Source organism: Stegostoma tigrinum, chromosome 13 (genome assembly GCF_030684315.1).
Source record: "Stegostoma tigrinum isolate sSteTig4 chromosome 13, sSteTig4.hap1, whole genome shotgun sequence".
NCBI lineage: Eukaryota > Metazoa > Chordata > Chondrichthyes > Orectolobiformes > Stegostomatidae > Stegostoma > Stegostoma tigrinum.
The window spans coordinates 8,524,258-8,551,288 of NC_081366.1; the positions used below are offsets into that span (position 1 = coordinate 8,524,258).

The following is a 27,031-nucleotide window of genomic DNA, read 5'->3' on the forward strand; positions in this document are numbered from 1 at the left end:
CAGCTCTACTCTGAAATAAAATAAATGAACTGAGAAAACGGGACAGTATGTCCCCTGTGAACATGTCAATTTATCAGACAGTTTTAAAGTCACAACACAGGCTGAAGGACCCAGCCTGTAACAACATGTTGAGGTAGAGCCACTGAATAGTGACAGTCCCAAGGTCGAACTTACGTCAAGATACAGAATCATTGATAATTTGTCGTCCAGGGACAGGCCATTCATTCCATAACAAATAAAAAAAGCCATCCAGACTAATCTGATGTGCCTGCTCTGGCTCTGAAATTTATGTCACCTCAGGAGTGCATTGTCTATGTATTTTTCAAAATACAGTTAAGGTTTCTCCCTCTACTCTTTCTTTCAATGCATTCTGTCTGTATAAAACACTTTCTCTTCAGTTACACACAATCTTTCCTTCAATCAGACTCATAGAATCCCTACAGCGTGAAAGCAGGCCATTCAGCCCATTGAGTCTACACTGACTGTCCGAAGAGAGCCACGCTCCTACACTATGCTTGTAACCCTGCCCTTCTCACGGCCAATCCACCTAACCCCTACATCTTTGGACTGTGGGAGGAAATCCATGCAGACACAGAATGTGCAAACTCCACACAGACAGTCACCTGAGGGTGGAATCGGGCCTGGATCGCCAGCGCTGTGAGGTTGCGGTGCTAACCGCTGAGACTCTGTGCCGCGATTAGTTGGATTCTGACTGGTCTCTGGCTGGTGCAGGTGGTGAGATGATGGAATGTGGGGCAGAATGAAGGCAATAGTGTGTGTTCGATTCACCATATCGTCCTTTCATGAGGGCCTTGTATCCTCACCTTACCCTGTGCTTCTGGTGTGGTCATTCTCAAGCTGTGTGTAACCAATTGTACCTCTCCAATGGAGAGACATGTCTGGTTCCTTACTGTCTGCCTGCTGTTTACTGAATCTCTCTGCTGATGGAAATAACTCTTTCTTGTCCACTGTGTCGGGGATCATCATAAAGTTACACAGGGCCACGTTAAAGGTAGTAACCTATTAATCACTCATTGGGGATTGATCAACTCTGTGGGTTACTTTATGTAATACAGTACCACACATCATAAGTTATGAAGTAGACATTTCAGCAAACAACTGACTGCAGTCCTACCACAAACACACACTGGAATAACTACCAGGCAGAGTCAGAGCAGTGTATACACACAGCACCTGGAACCTTCAAATGGAAGATACACATACACTATCTGCCTCTTTCTAAAAGACAGTTGATTTGATTTATTATTGTCACATGTACCGAGATACAGTGAAAAGTGTTGTTTTGTCTGCTAACCAGGTGGATCATACCTTACATCAGGGTTTAACCATTTACAACAACGAGCCAGTCTGTGATGCTGTATAATGTAAAGTTTTCTGATGCGATGGTGACTTTGTTAGGAGGTACCCTTAGATTTCGCACAGTCATCAGCGATATTGTCTGCTTTTCCAGTTGGTGTTTGGGACCTTATATGCAATGCAGCAGGACTTGGAGGCTGACAGTACAGGTTCAGACCCTGCAATGCGTTTTACTCAGTTGTGTGATACACAGAAGTTTGGCAGCAGCATCCCATTAGTGGTGGAAACTGCTCATGTTGCTACTGAAGAGCAGTGGTGTAAGTCAACCAGCTTCCCTGTCACTCAAATATTTGATATACTTTACATTTCCAAAGTAAAAGATAAAGTTGCCATAGTTTAATTGGATCATTAGAGAGGAATGACCAGTGGTGGTTTAACCTGAGGGCCACCACACCTAGGCAAGGGGGGAGAGGTTGAGAAGAAGAGTCGTTCATGGTAACCTCAGCCCGTGTGGGGATTGAACCCATGCTGCTGGTATTGCTTTGAATCACAGACCAGCCATCCAATCAATGGGACTAACTAACCCTCAGTAGTGCCGGTGGGTTAAAGCTGCTGGTCTCAGTAAATGAGGGTTTCAGACTAATTGAGCACTGGGTTTCGTGCTGTGTGTCAGAGGCCTGTGATGGGCAGTTCGATGGGCACGCTGAAGTGGGCGTGGTTCTACTTGGCGTTGCTGATGTGGCAAAATCGGCCTCTGCAGTGCGATCTCACTGCCCGAAAGGGAACTCTGGAATCATCTCATTGTAACAAATCATCTCATCAGGCCGTAGAGTCATACAGCATGGAAACAGGTCCTTTGGTTCACCAGCCTGTGCCGATCATTATCCCAAACTAAACTAGTCCCACCAGCCTGTGCTTGGCCCATGCCCCTCCCTCAGACCTTCCCTATCCATGTACTTATCCAAATGGGATTCTTGCCTGTGAATCAGGAGGCTGCAGGCTCAATGACCTGAGCAGGTAGAGGCAGATTGACACTTGCATCAGCGGTGCTGAGGGAGTGCTACACTGTCAGGGCTCCATCACTTGGATAAGACAATAAATGGAGTCCCTGCCTGGCTTCTCAGGTGGGTGCGCAAAACCCACTCTCTTTCTCAGAGAAAGGCAGGTCAGTTCTTCCCCGTGACCCAGACATTGTTCCTCTGTCAACCAACATGACAGGACAGACGATCTGATCACTATCACATTACTGTTCGTGGGATCTTGTTGTGTTTAGGTGGTCTTCCAAAATTCCTAATTTATTGAAGTGTCTGCTCTCCAAAACTATTTCATTCGGCTGTACAGGACTTTGAGTTACCCAGTAATTGTCAAAGCAGCTGTCAAAATGCATTTCGGATGTAGGGTCTAGGCCCGAAACATCAGCTTTCCTGCTCCTAAGATGCTGCTTGGCCTGCTGTGTTCATCCAGCTCCACACCTTCATATCTCGGATTCTCCAGCATCTGCAGTTCCTACTATCTCTGTCAAAATGCAAGTCTTGCTTTCTTTCAAAATGTGAGCACTTGCTTGTCTGCAAAACACTCTGGGATGTCCTGAGACTGTAGAAGGTGCTATAGAAATTCACGTTCTTTCTGGATTTTCAATTCAATTGATTTGTTGCTCAGAAATGTTTGCTTCTTTTGCAGAATGGAACTCCCTTGGGCAGACAGCAGCCTCCAGGTCAGCACCAATCCTGATTCAAAGGTACGGTGATTTTCAGTCTCCCTTTGTATCCAGAGAGCAGCACTCCCCTCTCCCCCAGAGCGTCACAATCTCCCAAGGAATAAAACAATTTATGTATTCTGTAAGAGTTTGGCCCAGATCTCCTGAAGATCAGCATGTAGCATCACTAGATTGATGGTTAACAATATTGAGGCACGTTGCTGCGTGCACTCTGGGTTCTGAAGACATTATCTGTAGATATTAGAAAGCATGTGGGCATGAAGAGAGAATTTTTTTTCATCTGGTATCCACCATTCTTTCTGTCTCTGCAATGCTCAGGAGGGTAAAATATAGCTTTGCTGACGTAAACGGCAAACGCAGCAGCATATTTTATTATTTACATGTCTAGACTACTGGCCCCAAGGTTTTGTGAAATGTGAAATGCAAATATGATCTGTCATTGTCATTTGGGCTCTTAGCTTCAACAGAGTATTTATACCTGATAAGGCAATATGTACGTTAGCTCCCCCAAGACAAAAATTTGATGTGAGTTATATGGTACTGTAAAATTTAATAAATGTTTATTACCGCACCTGCTAGATACATATATTACAGCCATAGGCACTTCAGTACCTGGTGATTCGGTTATAAATAGTAGCATGCTTCTATCAGCAGGTCGTGCTTTGAGGGACTCCAGCAAAGATGGAGACTGAAACCTTTCTACCTTCAGATCACGGGCTATGATGTGGTGTTGATATCATGAGAATATCTCTTAAGTGTATACTGCTGCATACTAACTGTGAGATCTAATGCGACAGAGCATACATCATAAAATAGATTGCCTTGCTGCTGTGTATGGGATCTTGCTGTGTGCAGATTGCTACCACATCTCCCCTTCATTATAGCACACTCTCACATGAGTGTCCCTGAGTGCAAAATGCAATGGAATACCATCGGCTCTAATTGCATGAAGGACTAGGCAGTTCAGGGCACCATATCTCTTTGTGAGGAGAGATTCATTAGAATGGGACGAGACTCATTTGAATTTGGAAGGATGAGGAGATATCTTATGGAAAAAATTAAAATTATGAAGGGGATGGATAAGGTAGAAACAGGGAGGTTGTTTCCGCTGGTGGGTGAAATGAGAACGAGGGGGCATAGCCTCAAAATAAGGGGGGAGCAGGTTTGGGACTGAGTTGAGGAGAAACTTCTTCCCCCAAAGGGTCGTGAATCTGTGGAATTCCCAGTGGAGCAGTTGAGGCTGCCTCATTGAATGTTTTTTAGGGCAAATATAGATAGATAGATTTTTGAACAGTTTACGAAATTAAGGGTTATGGTGAGTGGGTGAGTAAGTGGAGCTGAGTCCATGAAAAGATCAGCTGTGATCTTATTAAATGGTGGGGCAGGCTCGAGGGGCCATTCCTGCTCCTGGCTCCTATGTTCAGGAAGGAGATATTGGCCTTGGAGGCAGGAGTCAGTACAATTCACCCCAGACTTATACCGGGGCTGCAAGGGTTAGATTATGAGAACAAACTGCACGAATGTGCATCCCCCCTGAGAGAGAAGATTAGGGAATAATACAAATGGACTGTTTGGGATGATTGAGGAGTTTTCCAGGCCCGATTAAAGAGAGACTTCTCATGGTAAAGGTTAGAACAAGCAGTAGAGTTAGAGCTGAGTCATTCAGAGGTGAACAGAGATAATGGGAACTGCAGATGCTGGAGAATCCGAGATAACAAAGTGTGGAGCTGGATGAACACAGCAGGCCAAGCAGCATCTCAGGAGCACAAAAGCTGACATTTTGGGCCTAGACCCTCTGATGAAGGGTCTAGGCCCGAAATGTCAGCTTTTGTGCTCCTAAGATGTTGCTTGGCCTGCTGTGTTCACCGAGCTCCACACTTTGTTATCTCTCATTCAGAGGTGAAGTCAGGCATCGATTCTTCATGCAAGTGGGGGGTATTGGCGATCAGGAACTCTCAACCCTTCCCACATGGCTTTTGAGGTTGTGTCAACTTTTAAGCGACCCTTGGATAGGCACATGGATGGTAGTATAATATAGGGTATGCAGGGTAGTTTGATCTTAATGGGATAATAGGTCAGCACAATATTGGGGGCCGAAGGGCCTATACTGTTCTATGTTCTATTAATTGAAAATGCCAAAACTGAGACCAATAGATTTTTGTCAGGCTATTAAGGGTAACTGAACATGTCACAACCACACTAGGCATATCTGCAGTGTGCCTGTGTACTGCATATTTCTTAGTTTTATTGCATGTTCCAGTTTTAAAAAAGAGAAACACCAGCAAAACCTTTGTCTCAAACAGTTAAGCGTTGCCAGAAGTACTGCTGTAAGTTATCATGTAAAATAGATATAGTTATTAACTTAAAACGGGTACAACATTGAAGTAAAGGTAGGTACAGATAAAAGATGCTTTGATATTAGTAAGATCAGTCTGTTTCCTTTGCGTGAGAGAATACAGAGAGAGAGAAAGATGTTATCCATCCTTAATCACCCTGAAAAGTATGAAAAGAGGAAAATAAAGGACCCACAATGCCCTCAGGGAGGGAATTCCAAGATTTTGACCCAGCGACAGTGGGGAACAGTAATATATTTTCAAATCAGGATGGGGAGTGGCTTGGAGGGGAAATTGCAGGTGTTGGCAGTGTTCCCATGTATCTGCTACCTTTGTCTTTGCAGATGGTTGAGTTGCTGGGTTTGAAAGGTGTTGTTGAAGAGGCCTTGGTGAATTTCTGCCATACATCTTGGAGATAGCACACACTGCGGCTATTGAATGTTGTTGGTGGAGGCAATGAGGCTTGTGAACGTGTTGCCAATAAAATGGGCTACTTTATCCTAGGTGGTGACGAGCTTCTTGAATGTTCTTGCAGCCGCACTCATCCGAGCAAGAGGGATGTATTTGATCACAATCCTGACTTGTACCGTGTAGATGGTGGCCAGGTTTTGGGAATGATTGGCAACCAACAACCCCAACCATCTTCCTTTGTGTTGAGTGTGACTCCAAACAGCAGAGAATATTCCCCCAAATTCCAGTGACTACAATTTTCCTATGACTCTTTGATGCACAGTCAAATGCTGCATTGATGCTAAGGGTATCATCTCTACCTCTGGAATTCAGCTCTTTTGTACATGTTTAAACCAGGGCTGGAATAAAGGGAGGAGCTGAGGGGTCCTGGCAGAATCCAAGCTGAGTATCAGTGAGTAGTTCATTCCTCTGCATGTGCTGCTTGATAACATTGTTAAGAATCCCTCCATTTCCTTGCTGATGATTGAGAATAGACTGATGGGGAAGGAATTGGCCAAATGGGATTTGCTGTGGTTTGGATACACAAGAGAAGTTAATAAAAGCTATTCGATGACTGCTCAAACCCATCTTGTAAAATTCTATGACAGTCTTAAAGCGTTTCATTTGCATGATGAATACAGGAACTGAGGAATGTAGATAACAGTTCAGATACAGATCAACCATGAATGAGATGAGGGCTGAATGGCCTGTTTCTGTTCCCCTGTTCCATGGGCTAAGGCATTAAATCTAAATAGGATAACTCAATTCAAAGATATAGTAAGACCTGCTGGAGTCGGTGATGACACAGTGTGGAGCTGGAGGAACACAGTAGGCCAGGCAGTATCAGAGGAGCAGGAAAGTTAACATTTCGGGTCGGGACCCTTCTTCAGAAAAATGAAGGAAAGGTCCCGACCCGAAACGTCAGCTTCCCTGCTCCTCTGATGCTGCCTGGCCTGCTGTGCTCCTCCAGCTCCACACTGTGTTAACTGAAAGATACACTTGACAGAATCTTTTGTTGGAGTTGTTTAAATTTACTTGGTCCCAGTTTGTTCTCAGCCTGATAAGTTCAAGCAGATTAGTGAGAATGGTTCCTGGGATGAGGACTTCAGTTATCTGCTCAGATTGAAGAAGCTGGGTCTGTTTGCAGCAGAGAAAGTTAAGAGGAAATTTGATGGGGGTGTTCAAACCCGTAACGGGTATGGCCAGAGGAAACTGGGTGAGACAGTTCCCACTGAGAACCTGACTTAGGCTACTTTGCAAAAAAACTCGTGGAGTCACAAGAAAACACAGATTTACACAGTGAGTGGTTGGAATCTGATCTGGAGGTGATGGCCTCACAGTATTATTCCTAAATCCAGGGGTTAAAACCTACCACAGAGGATTGTAGAATTTAACTTCAGTAAAATATCTGGAATTAAAAGTCACAGAATGACAGAGCCATACAGCACAGAAACAGACCCTTCGGTCCAACCGGTCCATGCTGATTGTAATTCCAAACTAAACTAGCCCCACCTGCATGGCCCTGCACCATATCCCTCTAAATGTCTCTTATCCATGTACTTACCCAAACATCTTGTAAAGGTTGTGCCTGTGTGCACTTCCACCATGTCCTCTGGAAGTTCATTCCACACAAGACTCTCTGCCTGAAGATATTACCCCTCATGTCTTTTTAAAATCTCTCTCCTCTTACCTTCAAAATGTGTTCCTTAATCTTGAAGTCCCCCCAACCTTAGGGAAAATACACCTGCCATTCACCTTATCTATACTTCTCATGATTTTATAAACCTCTATAAGATCACTCCTCAACTGCCTCTTCTCCAGTGAAAAAAGGCCCAGTCTACCCGACCTTTCTTTCTAACGCAAACCCTTCATCCCTGGCAGCATCCTGGTAAATCTCTTCTGAGCCCTCTTCACCTTAATAATATTTCTTATATAGCAGGACAATGGTCAAATGATGATCTTGAAGCTGTTGTCAGTTGTTGGGGGAAAGCCTGTCTGGTTCATTAGTTCCCTTTAGGGACAGAAAAGTGCCACACTTGCCATGGACTACTTCTGTCCACAATATGGTTGAGCCCTAACTGGGATTTAGGACCTCAATTAGCAATGGGCAATAGATACTACCCTAGTCAGTGGCACCTAAGGCGGCACAGTGGTTCAGTGGTTAGCAGTGCTGCCTCACAGTGCCAGGAGCCCAGATTCAATTCCAGCCTCGGGCGACTGTCTGTGTGGAGTTTGCACATTCTCCCCGGTGCCTGCGTGGGCCCCCTCTGGGTGCTCCGGTTTCCTCCCACAGTCCGGAGATGTGTGGGTTGGATGGATTGTCTGTGCTAAATTGCCCCATAGTGTCCAGGGGTGTGTGGGCTAGGTGGATCAGCCATGGGAAATGCAGGGTTACAGAGATAGGGTAGTGGAATAGTGGGTGGGTGGATCGGGGTGCGATGCTGTTTGGAGGGCTGCTGTGGACTTGATACACTGTATGGTATACTTCCACACTGTGAGAATTCTGTGAATGACAATATTGAAAGAAAACCTAGAATGTAGTGGAGGCAGATGCAATCAGACAATTTGAGACATTGCTGAAGGTAGCAAATACTGACCAGTTACCAGAGTAAAGTGAGTGAGAAAACCAGGGAATTTGTTCTTGCAAAGGACCGACACAGACACAATGAGCTGACCAAGCTCACTCTGTCCTGTAACCATTCTATGATCCTGTGTGAACATGGACACATACAGTTAATAAAATTGGAGCTGAAAAAGCGTAGCTGTAGCCTAAGCTCCCAGAATCTGCAGTCCTTGCTATCTCCGAGCGACACAGTTAGATTTGCGGCTGGTGAGATGAACAGCAGGATGTCACAGACCTTGTATAGCTGTGGGTCTGACTTCCCCAGTCAGGGCCTGACGCTGAACACATTGATGCTGCCTGTGAAAAGCTGACCCTTTTCCGAGTGTTCAGCCGTACTCCCTGAACCCGACTGAACATTCCACAGGCCTGCACGGAATCTCCAGGGAAAGATTGACAGGTGGACACAGAAGAAGGAGGGACGAGGCCTCTTTTCCTGGCCTTTACTGTATCACTGACTTGTTACAGTGCCGAAGGACGCTATTCAGCCTGCCTGTGCTAGCTCTATTACTGAGAACCACTCTTCTGCCTTTTCCCTGCACATCTTTTCTATCCAATCATTTAATTCCCCCCGTGAATGCCTCCGTTGAACCTGCTTCCACCACATTTTTAGGCATGGCATCCCAGACCTGACTTGCAGTGAGGAACAGATTTTGCTCACATCACCCTAGCTTCGTTTGCACATCACTTTAAATCTATGCTGTTTTATTCTTGTTTTGTTTTAAATGTGGAAACAGCTTCTCCCTGTCTACTCTATCCAGCTGGCTCATGACTTTGAAAATTTCTCTCAAAAGAGAACGGCCCCAGCTTCTCCACTCTATCCTCCAAGCTAACTGCAGAGGCAATGGCCTCGCTATCATTATTGCTAGTCCTATTAATCCCAAAACCCCCGATGTCATGTTCTTTTGGGTTCAGAGGGACAGTATGGAATTGTTGGGCCGAAAGGCCTGTTTCTATAAAATCCTGCCATGAGGGATGGTGGAATTTGAATTCAATAGGGAGTGGAAATGTTCCAGATTTAAGTGTCTAATGACAACCATGAAATCATTGTCGGGGGTAAAATAAAAATCTCTGGTTCACTAATGTCCTTCAGGGAAGGAAACTGCCATCCTTACCTGGTCTGTCCTGCATGTGACTCCAGACCCAGAGCACGTGGTTGTCTCCTAAGTGCCCTCTGGGCAGTTAGGGATGGGCAATAAATGCTGACCCTGGCAGTGATGCCAACATCCATGGCAGCACAGAAGTAAAGGTAAGTATGCAGGTGCATTTTTAAAGGTGCCAAGTGTTTCAGTGAGTCAGGCTGAGTGGGTAGGTAGGTGAAGTTGTTAGATTGGTACAAGAAGAGCGAGTGAGTCAGGGCTGTAAGTTGGGTCTGGTGTTCAGTGGGTGTGCGGCTGGAAGTGTCAGAGACATTAGTGGATAGGTCCGAGTTGCGAAAATTAACATCTTGGAAGTTTAAACTTCCTGGGTGATTTCCATGAGCAGGATATCCAGGACATTCCAATCCAGTGATCTGGAGGCCAGAAGATTTTGGCCAATGTATTTTACTGACATAATAGGTCATACGGCATGTAAAGACCATTATTAACCAGTGAAGCTGAATAATCGTCACTGTGCGGTTAATAAAATGCAGTATCATGGCATTTACTTCCTACAAAAGGAATTATTTGAAGTAGAATAGCTCCTTAATATATAACAGTTATAGTTGGTTTTGCTTACATTGTTTTATTCAATAAATATGTTTGACGGATGAAGCCAAAGTTTCAGACTTTTCTGGTGCTTTCTGTAATGAGGGAGGTCAATGTGAGAGTGTGTGGTTCGAACTGTCATCCCTGTCAGATAGGATAACTCCGCAACCAATGTACACACAGCAAGATCCCAAAGTCAGCAATGAGGTAATGATCAGATAATCTGTTTTGAAGATGTGGATTCAAGGATAACGATTGAATCGGGATTCCTGGCAGAGCAGCCCTGCTCTTTTTGGAACTAGTGCCACAGGATCCGTGGGAGGGTAGATGGGGGGCCTTGGTTTAACACCTCATCTGAAAGATTTGTATGTGACAGTGCAGCAAACCCACAGTGCTTGTCTCCACAATTCCATAGGAGGAGATGGTGGTGTAGTGGTAATGTCATTGGCCTAGTAATCCAATGGATTGTACTATTGCCCTGGGGGTTTAGGTTCAAATCCTGCCCCAGAATTAATAAACATGGAATTTGAAAACTAGATAGTAATGATTACCATGGTGACTAATCCTCTTTGGGCAAATATACCTGCTGTTGTTATCCAGTCTGGCCAATGAGTGACTCCAGGCCTACTGCAGTATGGTTGACCCTTTGAAATGGCAGCCCTCAGTTCAAGGGCCCCCTCACCATGCCTGATCTGTGAAAGAATGGCAAAGTTTAACCTCATGACCCAGAGGAAAGAGAGTTGCACCGTTTAAGAGTCCTGCTTATCAAGGGCCTCTGGAAACTTGCTCGTTGGATTGTATTTGACTATTTGTTTCCACGTTCAGAGGGTTTGGATATCCTACAACCCTGACAAGATCTATCAGTAAATGTAAACCTACCCTCTGTATTCCATCAGATAGACACTGTTAGTGTCATTGCAGTTCGTCATGGAACAGCCCTCTCCTTATAGATTTTATGACTCAAAGAGTTGTACAGCTTGGAAACAGACCCTTTGATCCAACTCATCCATGCTGATCAGATTTGCCAGCGTTTGGCCCATTTTCCTGTAACTCCTTCCTACTCATGTACCCATCCAGATGCCTTTTAAATGGCACAATTTCTTCGACCACCTCCTCCTGCTATAACTGTCATATTACCTGTTGTTTTTCCCAATTAGTTGGTTTTCAATTACATCACTGTCCTGTTCGAAGCCATTCCCATATGTGTTCAGAGATAACAAAGTGTGGAGCTGGATGAACACGTAAGGCCAAGCAGAATCTCAGGAGCACAAAAGCTGACGTTTCTGGCCTAGACCCTTCACCTTGTTCTCTCTTCAACATTGTGGTTGAAGAAATACGAGCTTTCCAAACCCTCCTCTTAACAATGTGACACTGTTCTCCAGCACAGTTTGTGTGAAATTACTTTTGGTTTGTCTTCCCTTGACATGTCACCCTCTGTCCTTAGGCCACAGGCAGAATGTTGTGTTGAATTTACTGTGGCTCTCCTCTGTTTTCCTGCCTCTGCAGTGCTTCGCAGTCAGGTCCCTGGGTTGGGTGGAGATACCTGAAGAGGACCTGACTCCAGGGAAAAGCAGCATTGCTGTGAATAACTGCATCCAGCAGCTTTCCTACAGCAAATCAGAGGGAAGGCAGAGTGGACTAACCTGGGGAGAGGTACATTTCTCACTGACTGCACCCAGCAGGGCCTTTCCCCAAGGCACCTTGAGCAAGGAACACACTCTCAGCCTCCCAGTAAACTATGTGGGGTGGCTCTGGGAATCTGGGTGAGGGGCGGTGGGGTCAGTTAGGGTGACGGGAGGCTGTCAGGAGTGAGGGGACATGTTGGGGGTGGGGTCTGTGGGAGGTAGGAGGTGATGGGGGAGGGGGTCTGTGGTGGGGAAGGGAGCTGTTGGAGGAGGTGGCTGTTGGGGGAAGCTGCCAGAGAATGGGTGTTGTTTGGGGGGGGAAGGGAGGCAACTGTGTGGGGAGAGGTGTCTGTTGGGAGGGGGTTGTCAAGGAAAAGGGGCTGTGAGGGGAGAGTCTTTTGGGGGGCAGGGGGCTGTCGAGGGGGAGAGGCTTGTCAAGGGGAAGGAAGGGGGCTGCTGTTGGAGGGGAGGGCCTGGGGCCTGTTGGGGGCGTGGGGGTTGTCGGTTTGGGTATGGAGGCCATGGTCTGTGTAGAGTGAGTGTGGCATTGCCCCATCTCATCACTGACACCTTGCTGTCCTTGGTGCAGGGTCAGGATATGGTGATGGTTCTGAAGAAGGACACGTTGAGTCTGGTTGACCCTGTCGACCACAGTTTGATTCATTCCCAACCGATTATCAACATCCGAGTGTGGGGAGTGGGCTGTAATAACGGCAGGTGAGTTAAGGCCTCTCCACCCTTCGTACTGTCTGCAAACATTAAGCCATTGGGCCAATATTCCAAATTTAATCTCTGTTTCTTGCACATTATTATCCTCCTCTTACTGTCGTGACTTCAGGTATGGGGAAATTTGTTATCAATTAAAATTGTTATGAATTTTTATCATTCAAACACCTTAGATTTTGAGCAACAGAACCACCTATTTAAATTAATTCCAACTCGACATATCCCTCAGGAGCTGGAATGGTATTAATGCTGAACATTTGATAGTGTAATTTATCGCTGTTTTGGCTGCACAGATTTGTGAGGTTCAATGAATTGAGATGACTCCTTGGAGCTGCACACAGTAATGAGAAGGTATCTCTGATTGGCTTCAGGGTAACCAATCATGGGGCGGCACGGTGGCTCAGTGGTTAGCACAGCAGCCTCACAGTGCCAGGGACACGGGTTCAAATCCAGCCTCGGGTAACTGTCTGTGTGGAATTTGCACATTCTCCCTGTATCTGAGTGGGTTTCCTCCGGGTGCTCCAGTTTCCTCCCACAGTTCAAAGATGTGCAGTTTAGGTGGATTGGCCATGATAAATTACCCATAGTGTTCAGGGGTGTGTGGGTCATAGGGGGATGGGTCTGGGTGGGATACTCCAAGGGTCGGTGTGGACTTGTTGGGCTGAAGGGCCTGTTTCCGCACTGTAGGGAATCTGATCTAATCTAACCTCTCCCTCTGGATAGTCAAGAAATTACACTGGCACAAACAGCCATGGTAATCGTGAACAAAACTGTCACTCAGTAATAACATGGTGTTTGATGTATTGCTGAGGAGATCCCACATTTTATATCCACCAGTTGTACATGAGCAACGTGGAACTTCCTGAGCTCTTCCTGCACTATGTATAATTTACTCCATGCCCAGGCTCAGTGGGTACAAACCTGCTCCTTGTTGAACTTCAGCCCATATGAATTGCTAGGAAATAGACTCAATCCCCAACCTCTGGCAAAGTGGCCTGCTGTCTGCCCCTCAGTATTCCCTCTGAGTATCTAACAGCACCAGGGTCTGAGGCCACGCTGATATTTCTCTTCCAAAGTTGAATAGCCTTCACAAGCCCCAAGCAAGCAGCAGCCTAATCTGAAGCGTAGGAGCGAGAGGATAGCAGGTGCACAGCTGAGCCGTAGTTGCATGGGTGTGAGCTGGGGTGAATTGGCAAAATCTTGGAAGACCCATCATTCATTACAATTGTGAGTAAGGTGTGGGTGGGGTAGGGGAATGGGGAATGAGGGTTGGACTGTTGCTATCTCTGGCAGAAAGTCAGAGGAATAGGCCTTTAGATGTGAGAGGATTTCTGCAAAGTCTTTTTCCAAAGTCTATTAAGAGGTACTCATTGAATATCAAACAATGAGAGAGGATCTAGTTGAAACATACAAGATTTGTAGGGGCCTTGGCAGTGTAGGTGGAGAAATGTCGTTGCTCTTTATGGAGGAGTCTAGGAACAGGGGCCATTATCTCAGAGTAAGGGGTCACATATCAAGACAGAGGTGAGGAGGAATTTCTTCTCTCAGAGGGTAGTGAAGCTGTGGAATTCTTGACCACAGAATGGCCAGTTCATTAAGTACGAGCTGAGAAAGACAAATTTTTAATGAGAAAGGAATAAAGGACTATGTGGAGAATATGGGAAAGTGGAGTTGAGGATGATCAGACATAATTACATTGATTGGTGGACCAGACTCGATGGGCTGAATGGCCTACTACTCCTCTATCTTATGGTGCTGTGGTCTTATCAGGGAGAGTAGCTGGGAACATTCTAGTTAGTTGATAAGTTCAACGATTTTGACACAATGGAAATATCATCGCTCTTCATAGCACCAACTCCAATGTGTGTGTAACATACACATTACCTACTGATTGTTACTCCCTGAATGAACTGGAACATACCACACTCACTGGATTTTACAGGCCCTGTGTGAGTTAGAGGGGATGTACTGAGCTGGTGTTGATGAGTTCAGTGATACCCATGACCATCCCTGGGCCTGATTCCCAAACACATCAGAACATGGAAACAGGAAGAGGCCATTCAGCCCACCAGCCTTTCACTGCCATCACTCAAATAGATCACATACAGATGGAGCAATGGATAATGATGGGAGAGACACCAACATTCTACCATTGTGTGGTTAAACAGAAATCTCTGCTGCTCTTAACTCAGGTTTAACATGCTATGGAAGGTCTACAGTTTGGTCATTAACCAATTACCCTTAGCCATGAGGTCCTGGGACAGGACTTGTACCCTGAGCTTCTGCCTCAGAGGCAGGGACACTGCTCAGAAGAAGTGTCGCCAGGCCCAAAATATTAACTCTGATTTCACTTCACAGATGCTTCCAGAGCTGCTGAGCTTTTCCAGCAACTTCTGTTTTTGTTTCTGATTTATAGCATCTGCAGTTCTTTTGGTTTTCATTAGCTGATTAAATCACCTTGCTTCCATAATCTTTAATATCTGGAATTAGCTGCAATTTATTGAGCACCTTGTCAAACTCTCAATTGACATGCAACCTCAGCAGCCTTTCAGGGGAGAGAGCTTTCCCCATTTCTGCTTGGCGTCTCTCCTGGAGATCTGTACTGTAATTTTAAAAGAATTTTCATGTGCCACAGATTCCCCCCACCCAATCCCCCAGAATCTGGGATTTATCCTGTCTCGTCTGTAGTTGGGATCTTCGATATCTTAAACTTTGCTTCTTGAGGGATCACAAACTCGGTTCTGCTGGAGTTTAGAAGAGTAGTTGACTTGATTGAAACCTATAATATCTGGAAGGCTCTTGAACAGCTGGATGTGGAGAGGACAGTGGGAGGATCTAAAATGAGGGGGGGGGCACTGTTTAAGGATAAAGGGGCAACCCATTTAAAGTAGAGTTGACAAAGTGTGGAGCTGGATGAACACAGCAGGCCAAGCAGCATCTCAGGAGCACAAAAGCTGACGTTTTGGGCCTAGACCCTTCATCAGAGAGGGGGATGGGGAGAGGGAACTGGAATAAACTGGAAAAAATCCTATTTATTCCAGTTCCCTCTCCCCATCCCCCTCTCTGATGAAGGGTCTAGGCCTGAAATGTCAGCTTTTGTGCTCCTGAGATGCTGCTTGGCCTGCTGTGTTCATCCAGCTCCACACTTTGTTATCTTGGATTCTCCAGCATCTGCAGTTCCCACTATCACTAAAGTAGAGTTGAACTGACCTTGCATCTCCCAGAGGGCCATGCTTCTGGCTCAAAGGTGGTGGAAGCAGACACTTTGAATATTTTGTGAGGCAGAGGGGCTAGATTTTTGTTAAGTAAGGTTATCAGAGTTAGGCAAGAATATGGAGTAATCAGATCAGCCAAGAGCTTATTGAATGGTGAAACTGAATTGAGGGTCTGAGGGCCCTATTCCTGCTCCTAATTGGTATGGTCCTATGGTTGGTTCTGATTTAGCGCAATGGTTTCGTTCTCGTGCAATCAGAAAATCACACAATAGCTGCACCATTTAAACTAATGGGGCCGGAATGGCGTTATAGCTAGTACAGGTAAGGAAAGTTCATGTTCTACAAATAGCGGTCTAAATTCTTCAATCGCGTTACAGCCAATTTGCATTGAAGAAGCATTATAGCAGAACCAACCGTATGTGCACGATACAAGCCTAGTTTGTGTAATCTGTTCCCCCATAATTCAACTCCTTTATCATTCCGCTCAAAGTTAGAGGGTAAATAAAGAACAAGTTATTATAGTGCAGATATCCACAGGACAGAGATTTAGAAATAGGCAAAATAACCAGAGGTGGTGTGAAGAGAAATATCTTTATGTGAGAACTTGGAATGCATTCCCTAAAAGAGTGGTGCTAGAGATGCAATTGTAGCCTTTGAAAGGTATTGGATCAATAAATGAGGAAAGAAATTGCAGGAAAGTGGGAAAAAGAGCAGGGGAACAGAGTTTACTGGATTTTTCTTTGACTCCAGAAGGGAAGATTATAGTGACCTGGGACAAATGAACATAATGCAAGGAAGGGAGGGATATGGACCAAGGGCAGACAGAAGGGATTAATTTAAGTCGACTTCATGTTTGGCCGAACATTGAGAGCCAAAGGGCCTGTTCCTGTGCTGTGCCATTCTACGTCCTGTAAGGAAAGGGCAGCAGGAGTAGGCCATTCAGCCCATCTTTTCATTTCTTTGAATTCCATATCCTTTAATATCTTTAATATCAAGGAACGTGGTTGTGAGAAATGTCAGATTGTATTGAACGGCAGAGCCGGCTGAACAGTTCACTCCTGGTCCTATTTCTTATGGTCTTACGGTCTAGAAATCTATTTCTGTCCTGAATAAACTCAATTTTTTGAGTTTTCACAGCCCTCTGGGGTAGAGAATTCCACAGATTCACCACCCTCTGAGTGAAGGAATTGCTCCTCACCTCCAGATGGTCCAGACTGCACCTTACTCTATGTCTCCTGGATCAAGTTCCCCATCTCTACCTGGGGATACATCCTTCCTGTTCCTTAATCAGAAAGTTCTGGCGAACCCCACAGTTCAGAGTCTCTGATATCACTGATTGGTTCTTTAATAGAGGCCAAATACTGCTGGAAGTCCGAAACAAACACAGAAAGAACTAAAGGTCTGGAAACTTCTGTTTCAGTCTGGTATAACTCTTCTCCAGAACTCAATTTCCACCTCTTGGGATTAAAATTGATGCCTGAACCAAATTTCTGGCCCTGGTTAAAGCTGGAAGTGGGTGGCTTGGGCTGGGAAACAGATTTGTCAGAATTTAACCTACTCAATTAACCTGTGTGTATCACATTGTAACGTCTCTGAAACCTCCTCACAGCTTGCATTTCCACCTAACTTTGTGTCATCAGCCAGCTTAAATGCATTCTTCTCTGTCATTTCATCAATGTCATCAATAAACACTGAGGTCCAGCACTGATTCTCTGGCACATACTGAGAGATGGTGGGAATGTGGCCATAACACTGCATTGTAATCTGAGGATTATATCTTGGGGACATAGCTTCAAAACCCACCATTGCAGCTGGTTTCATTAAAATTCAATGTGGAGCTGGTCTCAGTCGCGAAAACCGTCAAATTATCATTTGATTGTTCTTTCAAAACCCCATAGGGTTCACTAATCCCTGCTAAGGAAGGAAATCTGCTATCCTTATCCAGTGTGGCCAGCATTCGCCTCCAGACCCAAGTAAATATTATTGACTCGTAACTGACTTCTGAAATGGGCAAGAAATCCAGTCAGTTCAAGGGTAATTAGGGATGGGCAGCAAATGTAGATGATGCCCACAACACATGCAAGAATGAAAAAAAAGCTCTGCTGGTTACAGCCTGCCACCTTGAGAATGCTTTATCTATCAGTGCTATCTGCCAGAAAATACTCCATCCATATGAGTGTAGTAACAGCCTTTCCTTGCCCTGTTAACTTGTCTATTAATCTTAAGCATGGTATCCTAATGCATGCATTTTGGAAATCCAAGTGTGCTACATCTGCCAGGTATCCTTTATTAACCCTGGCACGTACATTCTCAAAAGAAACTCTAAGACATTGATTAAACATGAATTTTGTCTCATAAAACCACAACTTTATCTGGATATGCTTTGGTTTAAAGTGCATTAAGATTTCCTTAATAATAGTTTTCCTTAAGACCATAAGGCATAGGAGCAGAAATTAGGCCATTCGGCCCATCGGGTCTGGTCCGCCATTCAATCATGGCTGATAAGTTCCTCAGCTCCATTCTCCCGCTTTCTCCCTGTTACCCTTAATCCCTTTGATAATCAAGAACCTACCTATCTCAGTCTTAAATGTACTCAATGACCTGCCCTCCACAGCCTTCTGTGGCAGTGAATTCCATAGATTCACCACTCTCTGGCTGAATTAGTTTCTCCTTATCTCCATTCTAAAAGGTCTTCCCTTTACTTTAAGGCTGTGCCCTTGGATCCGAGACTCTCCTACCAATGGAAGCATCTTCCCAACATCCACCCTGTCCAGGCTATTCAATATTCTGTAAGTTTCAATTAGATCCCCTCATCCTTCTAAACTCCAATGAATATAGTACCAGAGTCCTCACAGGTTCATCATATGTTAAGCTTTCCATTCCTGGAACCATTCTCGTGAACCCGCTTTACCCGCTCCAGGGCCAGTACATGCTTCCTGAGGTACGGGCCCCAAAACTGCGCACAATAATTGCACCTTGCAACTGGCCAGAGTTCTCACCCCTGCTTTTCTTGAATAGAGATGATACATTTGTTAGTTTTCAATCTTTTGGGACCACTTCCAGAATCTTGGAGGATTTATAAGCTCATAACTAATGCATCCATTGTGTCAGTGTCTATCCTTTCCAGAATTTGAGGATGGAGGACATCAGATCTTGGGGACGTGTTGAATTTTCATTCTTTGAGTTTTTCTAAGCGATTTTATTTGATCATATTTATTGTGTTAAACTCCTTGATTACCTTTTATTTGCAGTATGCAATTTGTATCTTCTGCTGTGAAGATAGACACAAAATATTTCCTTAGCATCTCTGCCTTTTTCTCATATTACATGATAATTTCTCTTGTCCCTACAGCTCAGAGACCAGCATCTACTTTACATCTATAGCTTCCTTTGACATGCTTGTAAATATTTGTGGTTCATTTACTCTTTTTCTTTTCCAATGACTTCTTTGCTGTTTCCTAAAAAATATCTACCTGAAGGAATACAGCTGGCCAGGCAGCATCAGAGGAGAAGGAATGTTGACTTTTCAGGTCAGGACTTTCTTCAGAAAAGAATTTCTGAAGAAGGGTCCCGACCCAACATGTCAACTTTCCTACTCCTCTGATCCTTCTGGCCTGCTGTGTTTTCCAGCTCCACACTGTGTTATCTCTGACTCCAAAGTCTGCAGTTCTTGCAATCTGCTATCTTTCTGTCTGTCTATCAGTCTATCTATCTATCTCTCTGTCTGTCTATCTGTCTATCTCTTTGTCTGTCTATCTATCTACCTGTCTGTCTCTCTGTCTGTCTATCTATGTACCTATTTATTTATCGACCTGTCTATCTATCTATATATCTACCGATCAATTGATCTGTCTATTTAATCGATCTATTGATCAATTGACCTGTCTATCAAATCTATCTGTCTGTCTGCCTGCCTGCCCACCCTTTTTCTGTCATTCTAATCCTACCCTACCCTCTCTAGTAAACAATGGATACACCTTCCTTTCTGATGTTTATTTATTAATGGTATGTAATTTTGCTTTATATTTGAATTGTTTCCTTAATTTTGGATTGCCCCACTGTGTTTCCTGTCATCCCTTCTACTCTATTTCACCCTGAGCCAGGACTCCCTTATACTGTAATTTATAAAAGAACAATTGCAGGTGATGGAGCTCCGAAAAGGAAACAGAAAGAGTTAGAGAAACTCACAAATCTGGCAGCATCTGTGGAGATAGAAACAGAGACAACGTTTCAATGCAATGATAATAAAGTGTGAAGCTGAATAGAACACAGCAGGCCAAGCAGATGCTGCTTGGCCTGCTGTGTTCATCCAGCTTCACACTTTATTATCTTGGATTCTCCAGCATCTGCAGTTCCCATTATCACTGATACAATCATTTCAATGCAATGACTCTGCTTTAGAACCCTTTCATTCTGTAATTGATGTTGTTTAAGCCTCAGCATGGTTTTAGTAAGGGGAGGTCGTGCCTGACAAACCTGTTAGAATTCTTTGAAGAGGTAACAAGTATGTTAGACCAGGGAAACCCAGTGGATGTTATCTATCTAGACTTCCAAAAGACCTTTGATACAGTGCCTCACGGGAGGCTGCTGAACAAGGTGAGGGCCCATGGTGTTCGAGGTGAGCTACTGGCTTGGATTGAGGATTGGCTGTCTGACAGAAGGCAGAGAGTTCGGATAAAAGGCTCTTTCTCGGAATGGCAACCGGTGACGAGTGGTGTCCCGCAGGGTTCAGTGTTGGGGCCACAGCTGTTCACCTTGTATATTAATGATCTGGGTGAAGGGACTGGGGGCATTCTGGTGAAGTTTGCCGATGATACGAAGATAGGTGGACAGGCAGGTAGTACTGAGGATGTGGGGAAGCTGCAGAAAGATTTTGACAGTTTAGGAGAGTGGTCCAGGAAATGGCTGATGATATTCAATGTGAGTAAATGTGAGGTTTTGCACTTTGGAAAAAAGAATACAGGCATGGACTATTTTCTAAATGGTGAGAAAATTCGCAAATCAGAAGTGCAAAGGGATCTGGGAGTGTTAGTCCAGGATTCTCTAAAGGTTAACTTGCAGGTAGAGCCCGTGATTAAGAAAACGAATGTAATGTTGTCGTTTATCTCAAGAAGGTTGGAACATAAAAGCAGCAATGTGCTTCTCAGGCTTTATAAGGCTCTAGTTAGGCCCCATTTGGAATACTGTGTCCAATTTTGGGCCCCACACCTCAGGAAGGACATACTAGCCCTGGAGTGTGCCCGGCGGAGATTCACACAGATGATCCCTGGAATGGTAGGTTTAGCGTATGATGAATGGCTAAGGATCCTGGGATTGTACTCATTAGAGTTTAGAAGGTTGACGGGAGATCTAATAGAAACTTACAAGATAATGTATGGCTTAGAAGGGGTGGACGCTAGGAAGTTGTTTCCGTTAGGCAGGGAGACTAGGACCCGTGGGCACAGCCTCAAAATTAGAGGGGGTAAATTTAAAACTGAAATGAGACGGCATTTCTTCAGCCAGAGAGTGGTGGGCTTGTGGAATTCATTGCCACGGAGTGCAGTGGAGGCCGGGACGTCGGATGCCTTCAAGGCAGAGATCGACAAATTCTTGATCTCAAAAGGAATCAAGGGCTACGGGGAGAGTGCAGGGAAGTGGTGTTGAAATGCCCATCAGCCATGATTTAAATGGCGGAGTGGACTTGATGGGCCGAATGGCCTTACTTCCACTCCTATGTCTTATGGTCTTACGGTCTTATGTGGAACTGGGGCATGCTGCTTTCAGATTTAATAAGGAATTCAGTTGTTTAATGAACAGTTTTTCTCCCACAGCCTCTTTTATCATATGTTGGCTAATTAGCCAGACCTCCTGCATAATATCAGGTCCAAAATAGCTTAATGCTTAGTTAGTTCCACAATGTTGGTTCCAGAAATCCTGCAAACCCACCCTCGAGATTACTCTTGCCAATTTCATTTGCCCACTTCTATAAAGATTAAAGTTTTCAACTCTTACATTTTCTTTGTAAAAATCTCCGCTTATATCTTGCTCATGCTTTGACCAACAACAGGGAGGCCATAAACCACTCCCAATTATTTCCTGAGATAACAAGGTGTAGAGCTGGATGAACACGGCAGGCCAAGCAGCATCAGAGGAGCAGGAGGGCTGACGTTTCGGGCCTAGACCCTTCTTCAGAAAGAAGTTATTTCCAAGTATTTCCTGCCCTTTTTATTCCTAATCATCTAAAACCAATTCTATTTCAGTTTTCAGAATTCTGAATAAGCGAAGAGTACCAGATGATAAATTTTGATTGAAAGAATATGAGACACAATGTTGAATTGATTGTAATTTATTGTCATGTATATTCAATCAACTCAACATTGTGTCTCACATTCTTCTAATCCACATATATCATCTGATACTCTTCTGAATTCCACTTGCCATGTGCTGTCTATCTCACTCTGTGTTTATATCTCCCTGTGCTTATTACTACTGTCCTCACTGGGTACTACACTTTAAGTTCAATGTCTTCTGCAAAATTCTAAGTTTGCCCAAGTTCGAGTCTTCGGTTGTATATTAATTTGGGACTCTGCGACCAGGACATGAGCAGTGATTTGGAGCCTGGGACATCAGCAGGGATCTAGGGACCAGGAATCAAGCAGGATTTAAGTCTCCTGATCTCCACCACAAGGTTAGCTGTGGAACCAGGTTACCAGTAAAACTCTAGCAAAGCATGAGCAACAAACAGTTGTGTGCAGTTTTGGGCCCCACACCTCAGGAAGGATGCACTGGCCCTGGAGTGGGTTCAGAAGAGGTTCACAAGAATGGCCCCAGGAATGGAAAGCTTAACATATGAGGAACGTGTGAGGACTCTGGGACTAATACTCATTTGGAGTTTGGAAGGATGAGTAGGGGGGGGATCTAATTGAAACTTACAGAATACTGAATAGCCTGGACGGAGTGGATGTTGGGAAGATGCTTCCATTGGTAGGAGAGTCGAGGGCCCGAGGGCACAGCCTTAGTGTAAAGGGAAGACCTTTTAGAATGGAGATAAGGAGAAACTACTTCAGCCAGAGAGTGGTGAGTCTATGGAATTCACTGCCACAGAAAGCTGTGGAGGGCAGGTCATTGAGTACATTTAAGACTGAGATAGGTAGGTTCTTGATTATCAAAGGGATTAAGGGTAACAGGGAGAAAGCGGGAGAATGGAGTTGAGGAACTTATCAGCTATGATTGAATGGCGGAGCAGACTCAATGGGCTGAATGGCCTAGTTTCTGCTCCTATATCTTATGACCTTATGATCTTAAATTAGCTCCCTGGAACTATTGTTCCGTCAGGTGTCAGGATTTTGGTATTTTTCACCAATGTTACAAAATTCATAGACATGGAACACAAAGAGGCTGTTTGACCCATCATGTAAACAATGGTCAACAAATTGATATTTTTGGGATTTGTATTCAGGCATCAGCTATACATCTGAGTAAAACTGAAAGGCTTTTTTTGTTTTTCTTCCTTTAAGAAACTCTTTAAAGTCTACTTTTCTGACCAAATATTGGTCATCCGCCCCAGTTTATTCAAAGCTCAGATAGAGATTGTTAATCAGTATGGGAATCAAATGTTTTGGGGAAAGGGCAGGAAAGTGAAGTTGACACCATGATTACATTGAATGGCATTGCAGACTTGATGGGCTGAATAGCCTATTTCTGCATCTATGTTTCCTGTCCTTAATATCCCCTATGTTGCTTGTCATCAAATTCTGTTTCGTAATGCTCATGTGAAGAACCTTGCAATGTTTTAATATGTTAAGGTGCTATATTAATAAAAGTTGTTTTTTGGTGATGCACATATAAAATATTAATTCTGATGTTCTATGAATTTATTGATTAATTGATTGATTGATTTTTTTCCTGCTGCCATGGAGACAGAGACAGGTAGAGTCTCCAATTTCTAGTCCTTTAAGCCTCTTCAAGCATGCCTATCTGTTTAGATTAAAATGTTATGTATTAGATTGTCAAATCCAGTGGCACTTACTGTTTCCATTGATGACTGAGCCGTAAAAATTGCACCAGGACATCTGGGATCTCCGTGAATGAGGGAACCCCTGAGCTGATGGGATTTTAGCATTGAAAGGGAAAGAGAAAGATGAGAAAAGGCATTAAGGCAAATGACTGGGATATCAGGTACGGCGATGTGAAAGGAAGGAAGGCTGAGTAAAGAGAGAGACAAAAGTAACACACCAAAACGAGAAAGGGGACAATAACAGAATCAGAAGTTCATCGAGAAGCTCAGCAGGTCTGGCAGCATCTGTGAAGAAAAAAATCAGAGTTAATGTTCTGAGGAAGAGTCACCAGACCTGAAACATTAACTCTGATGTTTTCTTCACAGATGCTGCCAGGACCTGCTGAACTTTTCCAGCAACTTCTGTTTTTGTTCCTGATTTACAGCATCCACAGTCCTTTCGGTTTTTATTTTGGACAATAATTAAATTTGATTATATCCAAAATTACCAGGAAATGAGATTAAATTGTTGCCTTCTGGGGTGGTAGAATGATTTGCATTGCATTAAGAATTTTAACGTTATTTAACATTGCACTCTTGATTAGCAGCTTTCTGTATAAAGTACGATAAATAAACTTGCATTTCAACAGTGTTCTCCATGGTCACCAACATCTGAGAACATCTTACACCCACTTTGGAACTTAGCAACTGCAGTAATTTAGGGAACACCGAAGCCAAATTGAATGAAGCAGAATTCCACAGGCAGCATAGTGATAATGATGGGTTAGAGATAACAAGGTGTAGAGCTGGATGAACACAGCAGGCCAAGCAGCATCAGAGGAGCGGGAAAGCTGACATTTTGGGTCTGGACTCTTCTTCTATGTCCATCCAGCTGTACACCTTGCTATCTCAGATTCTCCAGCATCGGCAGTTCCCACTACCAATAATGAGTCAGTTTGTTTTTGTGAAGTTGATTTGAAGAATAACAATTGGCCAGGCACTAGGGATAATTCTGCTGCTATTCTTCAAATAGCACGCAATGGGATCTTTTATATCCCCGTCATGTCATCTGAAAGCCCAGTGGGCCCTCAGTGATTCACTGTAGCGTCAACTAGATCAAGTCCTGGAGTGGGGCTTGAACCCACGACCTAATGGCTCAGAGGGGAAGGCCAATGTTCATTGTCTGCCCCGAGTTGCCCTTAAGAAGGTGTTTACTGAACCATAGATGGCATACACAGTTAATGTGCGAAATAATGATGGAAAGTCGCTTGTGTGAAGTGATGGCTTAAATAGATATCCAATCCCTGAAGATCAGCAACTCACATTGCATCTCATCGTGCTGTGAATTTGATGATGATTTTGCTGTTAATGGGGTGAAAGGGGGGAACAGGGTGTTGAGGTGGATAAGTGCACATGATCATATCAAATGGAAGGGCAGGCTCATAGGGCTGACTGTCCTACCCCGTTCCCATTTCCTGTTTCTATGTTCTTATGTATTAAGGGTGAACTTCACTATGTGTCAGTAACTTCACTATGTGTCACTACTGTCCCAGTAAAATCTGTACCTTTGTCTCTCAAATCATGGGGGAGGCCCCTCCGGTCTCTCCACCTCACTACACTGGTCTGTTTGAGAGAGCGAGGACTTGAATTAATCCCAGGTTCTTACAGCACAGCAAGACAGTGAGATCAAAAGTCTGTAAGTGCGCTATTGGTTGTCAATGAGGGACAGTGTAGGAAGGTCCCTCCTCACAGTGGTATTGATAAACCAGAAGGGGACAGGAAAGGTGAAGGTATGACAAAGGTCGCGAACAAGACAAGTCTGCCTTGGCATCACAAGATCACATCAAAATACTTCTTAAATGTTATGAGAGTTTCTGCCTCCTCCACCCTTAAGGCAGGGTTCCAGACTCCTTCCACCTTCTGGGTGAAAAAGTGTCCTCATCTCCCCTCTGAACCTCCTGCCTCTTACCTTAAATCTCTGCCCCCTGGTCAGTGATCCCTCCATCAGGCTTGGGCTGACAGGTGGCAAGTAATGTTTGCACCTACAAATTCCGTGAAAAGACCATCTCCAATAAGAGACCATCTAACCACTGCCCCTTGACATTCAATGGTATTCCTATCACGGAATCTCCCACTCAGAATACTGTGGCAAGTAACTCCCCTCCTGACTCCTCACTGTCCATCTACCATCTACAAGGCACAAGTCAGGAGTGTGACGGAATACTTCCCACTTGCCTGGTTGGGTGCAGCCCCAACAACACTCAAGAAGCTGGACACCATCCAGGACAAAGCAGCCGCTTGATTGGCACCACATCCACAAACATCCCACTCCCTCCACCACTGACGCTCAGCAGCAGCAGTGTGTACTACCTACAAGATACTCTGTGGAATTTCAGCAAAGATCCTTAGACAGCATCTTCCAAACCCACAACTACTTCCATTTAGAAAGACAAGGGCAGCAGATACATAGAACACAGCCCCCTGCAAGTGCCCCTCCAAGCTACTCGCCATCCTGACTCGGAAATATATTGCCATTCCTTCACGCTAATGTCCAGGAACTCCCTCCCTCAGGGCATTGTGAGTCTATCTACAGCACATCAACTGCAGCAGGTTAAAAAGGCAGCTCACCATCTTCTGGGGAATTAGTGAAGGGCAATAAATGTTGGCCAGCCAGCAACACCCACTTCTCACAAGTGAATATAAAACCTTTTATTCCCCATCTATCCCCCTCATAATTTTTTAGACTAGATTCCCTACAGTGTGGAAACAGGCCCTTCAGCCCAACAAGCCCACACTGCCCCTTGGAGCATCCCACCCAGAGCCATCCCCTTATAACCCACACACCCCTGAACACTACAAGCAATTTAGCATAGCCAATCCATGTAGTCTGCATATCTTTGGGCTGTGGGAGGAAACCGGCGCACCTGGAGGAACCCCATGCAGACACAGGGAGAATGTGCAAACTCCACACAGACAGTCACCTGAGGCTGGAATTGAACCCAGTTGGTGCTGTGAGGCTGCAGTGCGAACACTGAGCCACCCTTACTCAGCACTCTCTGCTTCCAGCCACTCACCTAACTGTGAAGCTAATTAGCCCAATTATCTTGGATTCCCCCCATGGGCTTTTACCACCATTATCAGTCTCCCAATCAGAACCTTCTCAGAAATCTTGCTGCAGACCAGGTAGACTGTGTTGAATGCAATGTCATCACCTACACCTATGATTACTCTGCATTGGAGAGGCAGGGATTAATTAAGAACACTGAGCATGGTTTTGTAAAGAGCAGATCATGTCTGACCAACTTTTTTGAAAGAGATAATGCTGTACCTTAGAATTGCTGCCAATTCTTTCCCCTTTACTGAGA

The 27,031-nt window shown here is 44.5% G+C and overlaps 1 protein-coding gene across 1 annotated transcript in view; it reads left to right on the plus strand.

Moving 5' to 3' along the window:
- The window catches only part of apbb3 (amyloid beta (A4) precursor protein-binding, family B, member 3), an 89,153-nt gene that overhangs the window by 29,438 nt on the left and 32,684 nt on the right, over positions 1 to 27,031 (plus strand). Inside the window, exons 4-6 of the mRNA XM_048543410.2 lie at positions 2,998 to 3,055; positions 11,632 to 11,778; positions 12,340 to 12,467. Of these exons, the coding sequence (XP_048399367.1) occupies positions 2,998 to 3,055; positions 11,632 to 11,778; positions 12,340 to 12,467 (333 nt within the window). The remainder of the gene's footprint in view (positions 1 to 2,997; positions 3,056 to 11,631; positions 11,779 to 12,339; positions 12,468 to 27,031) is intronic.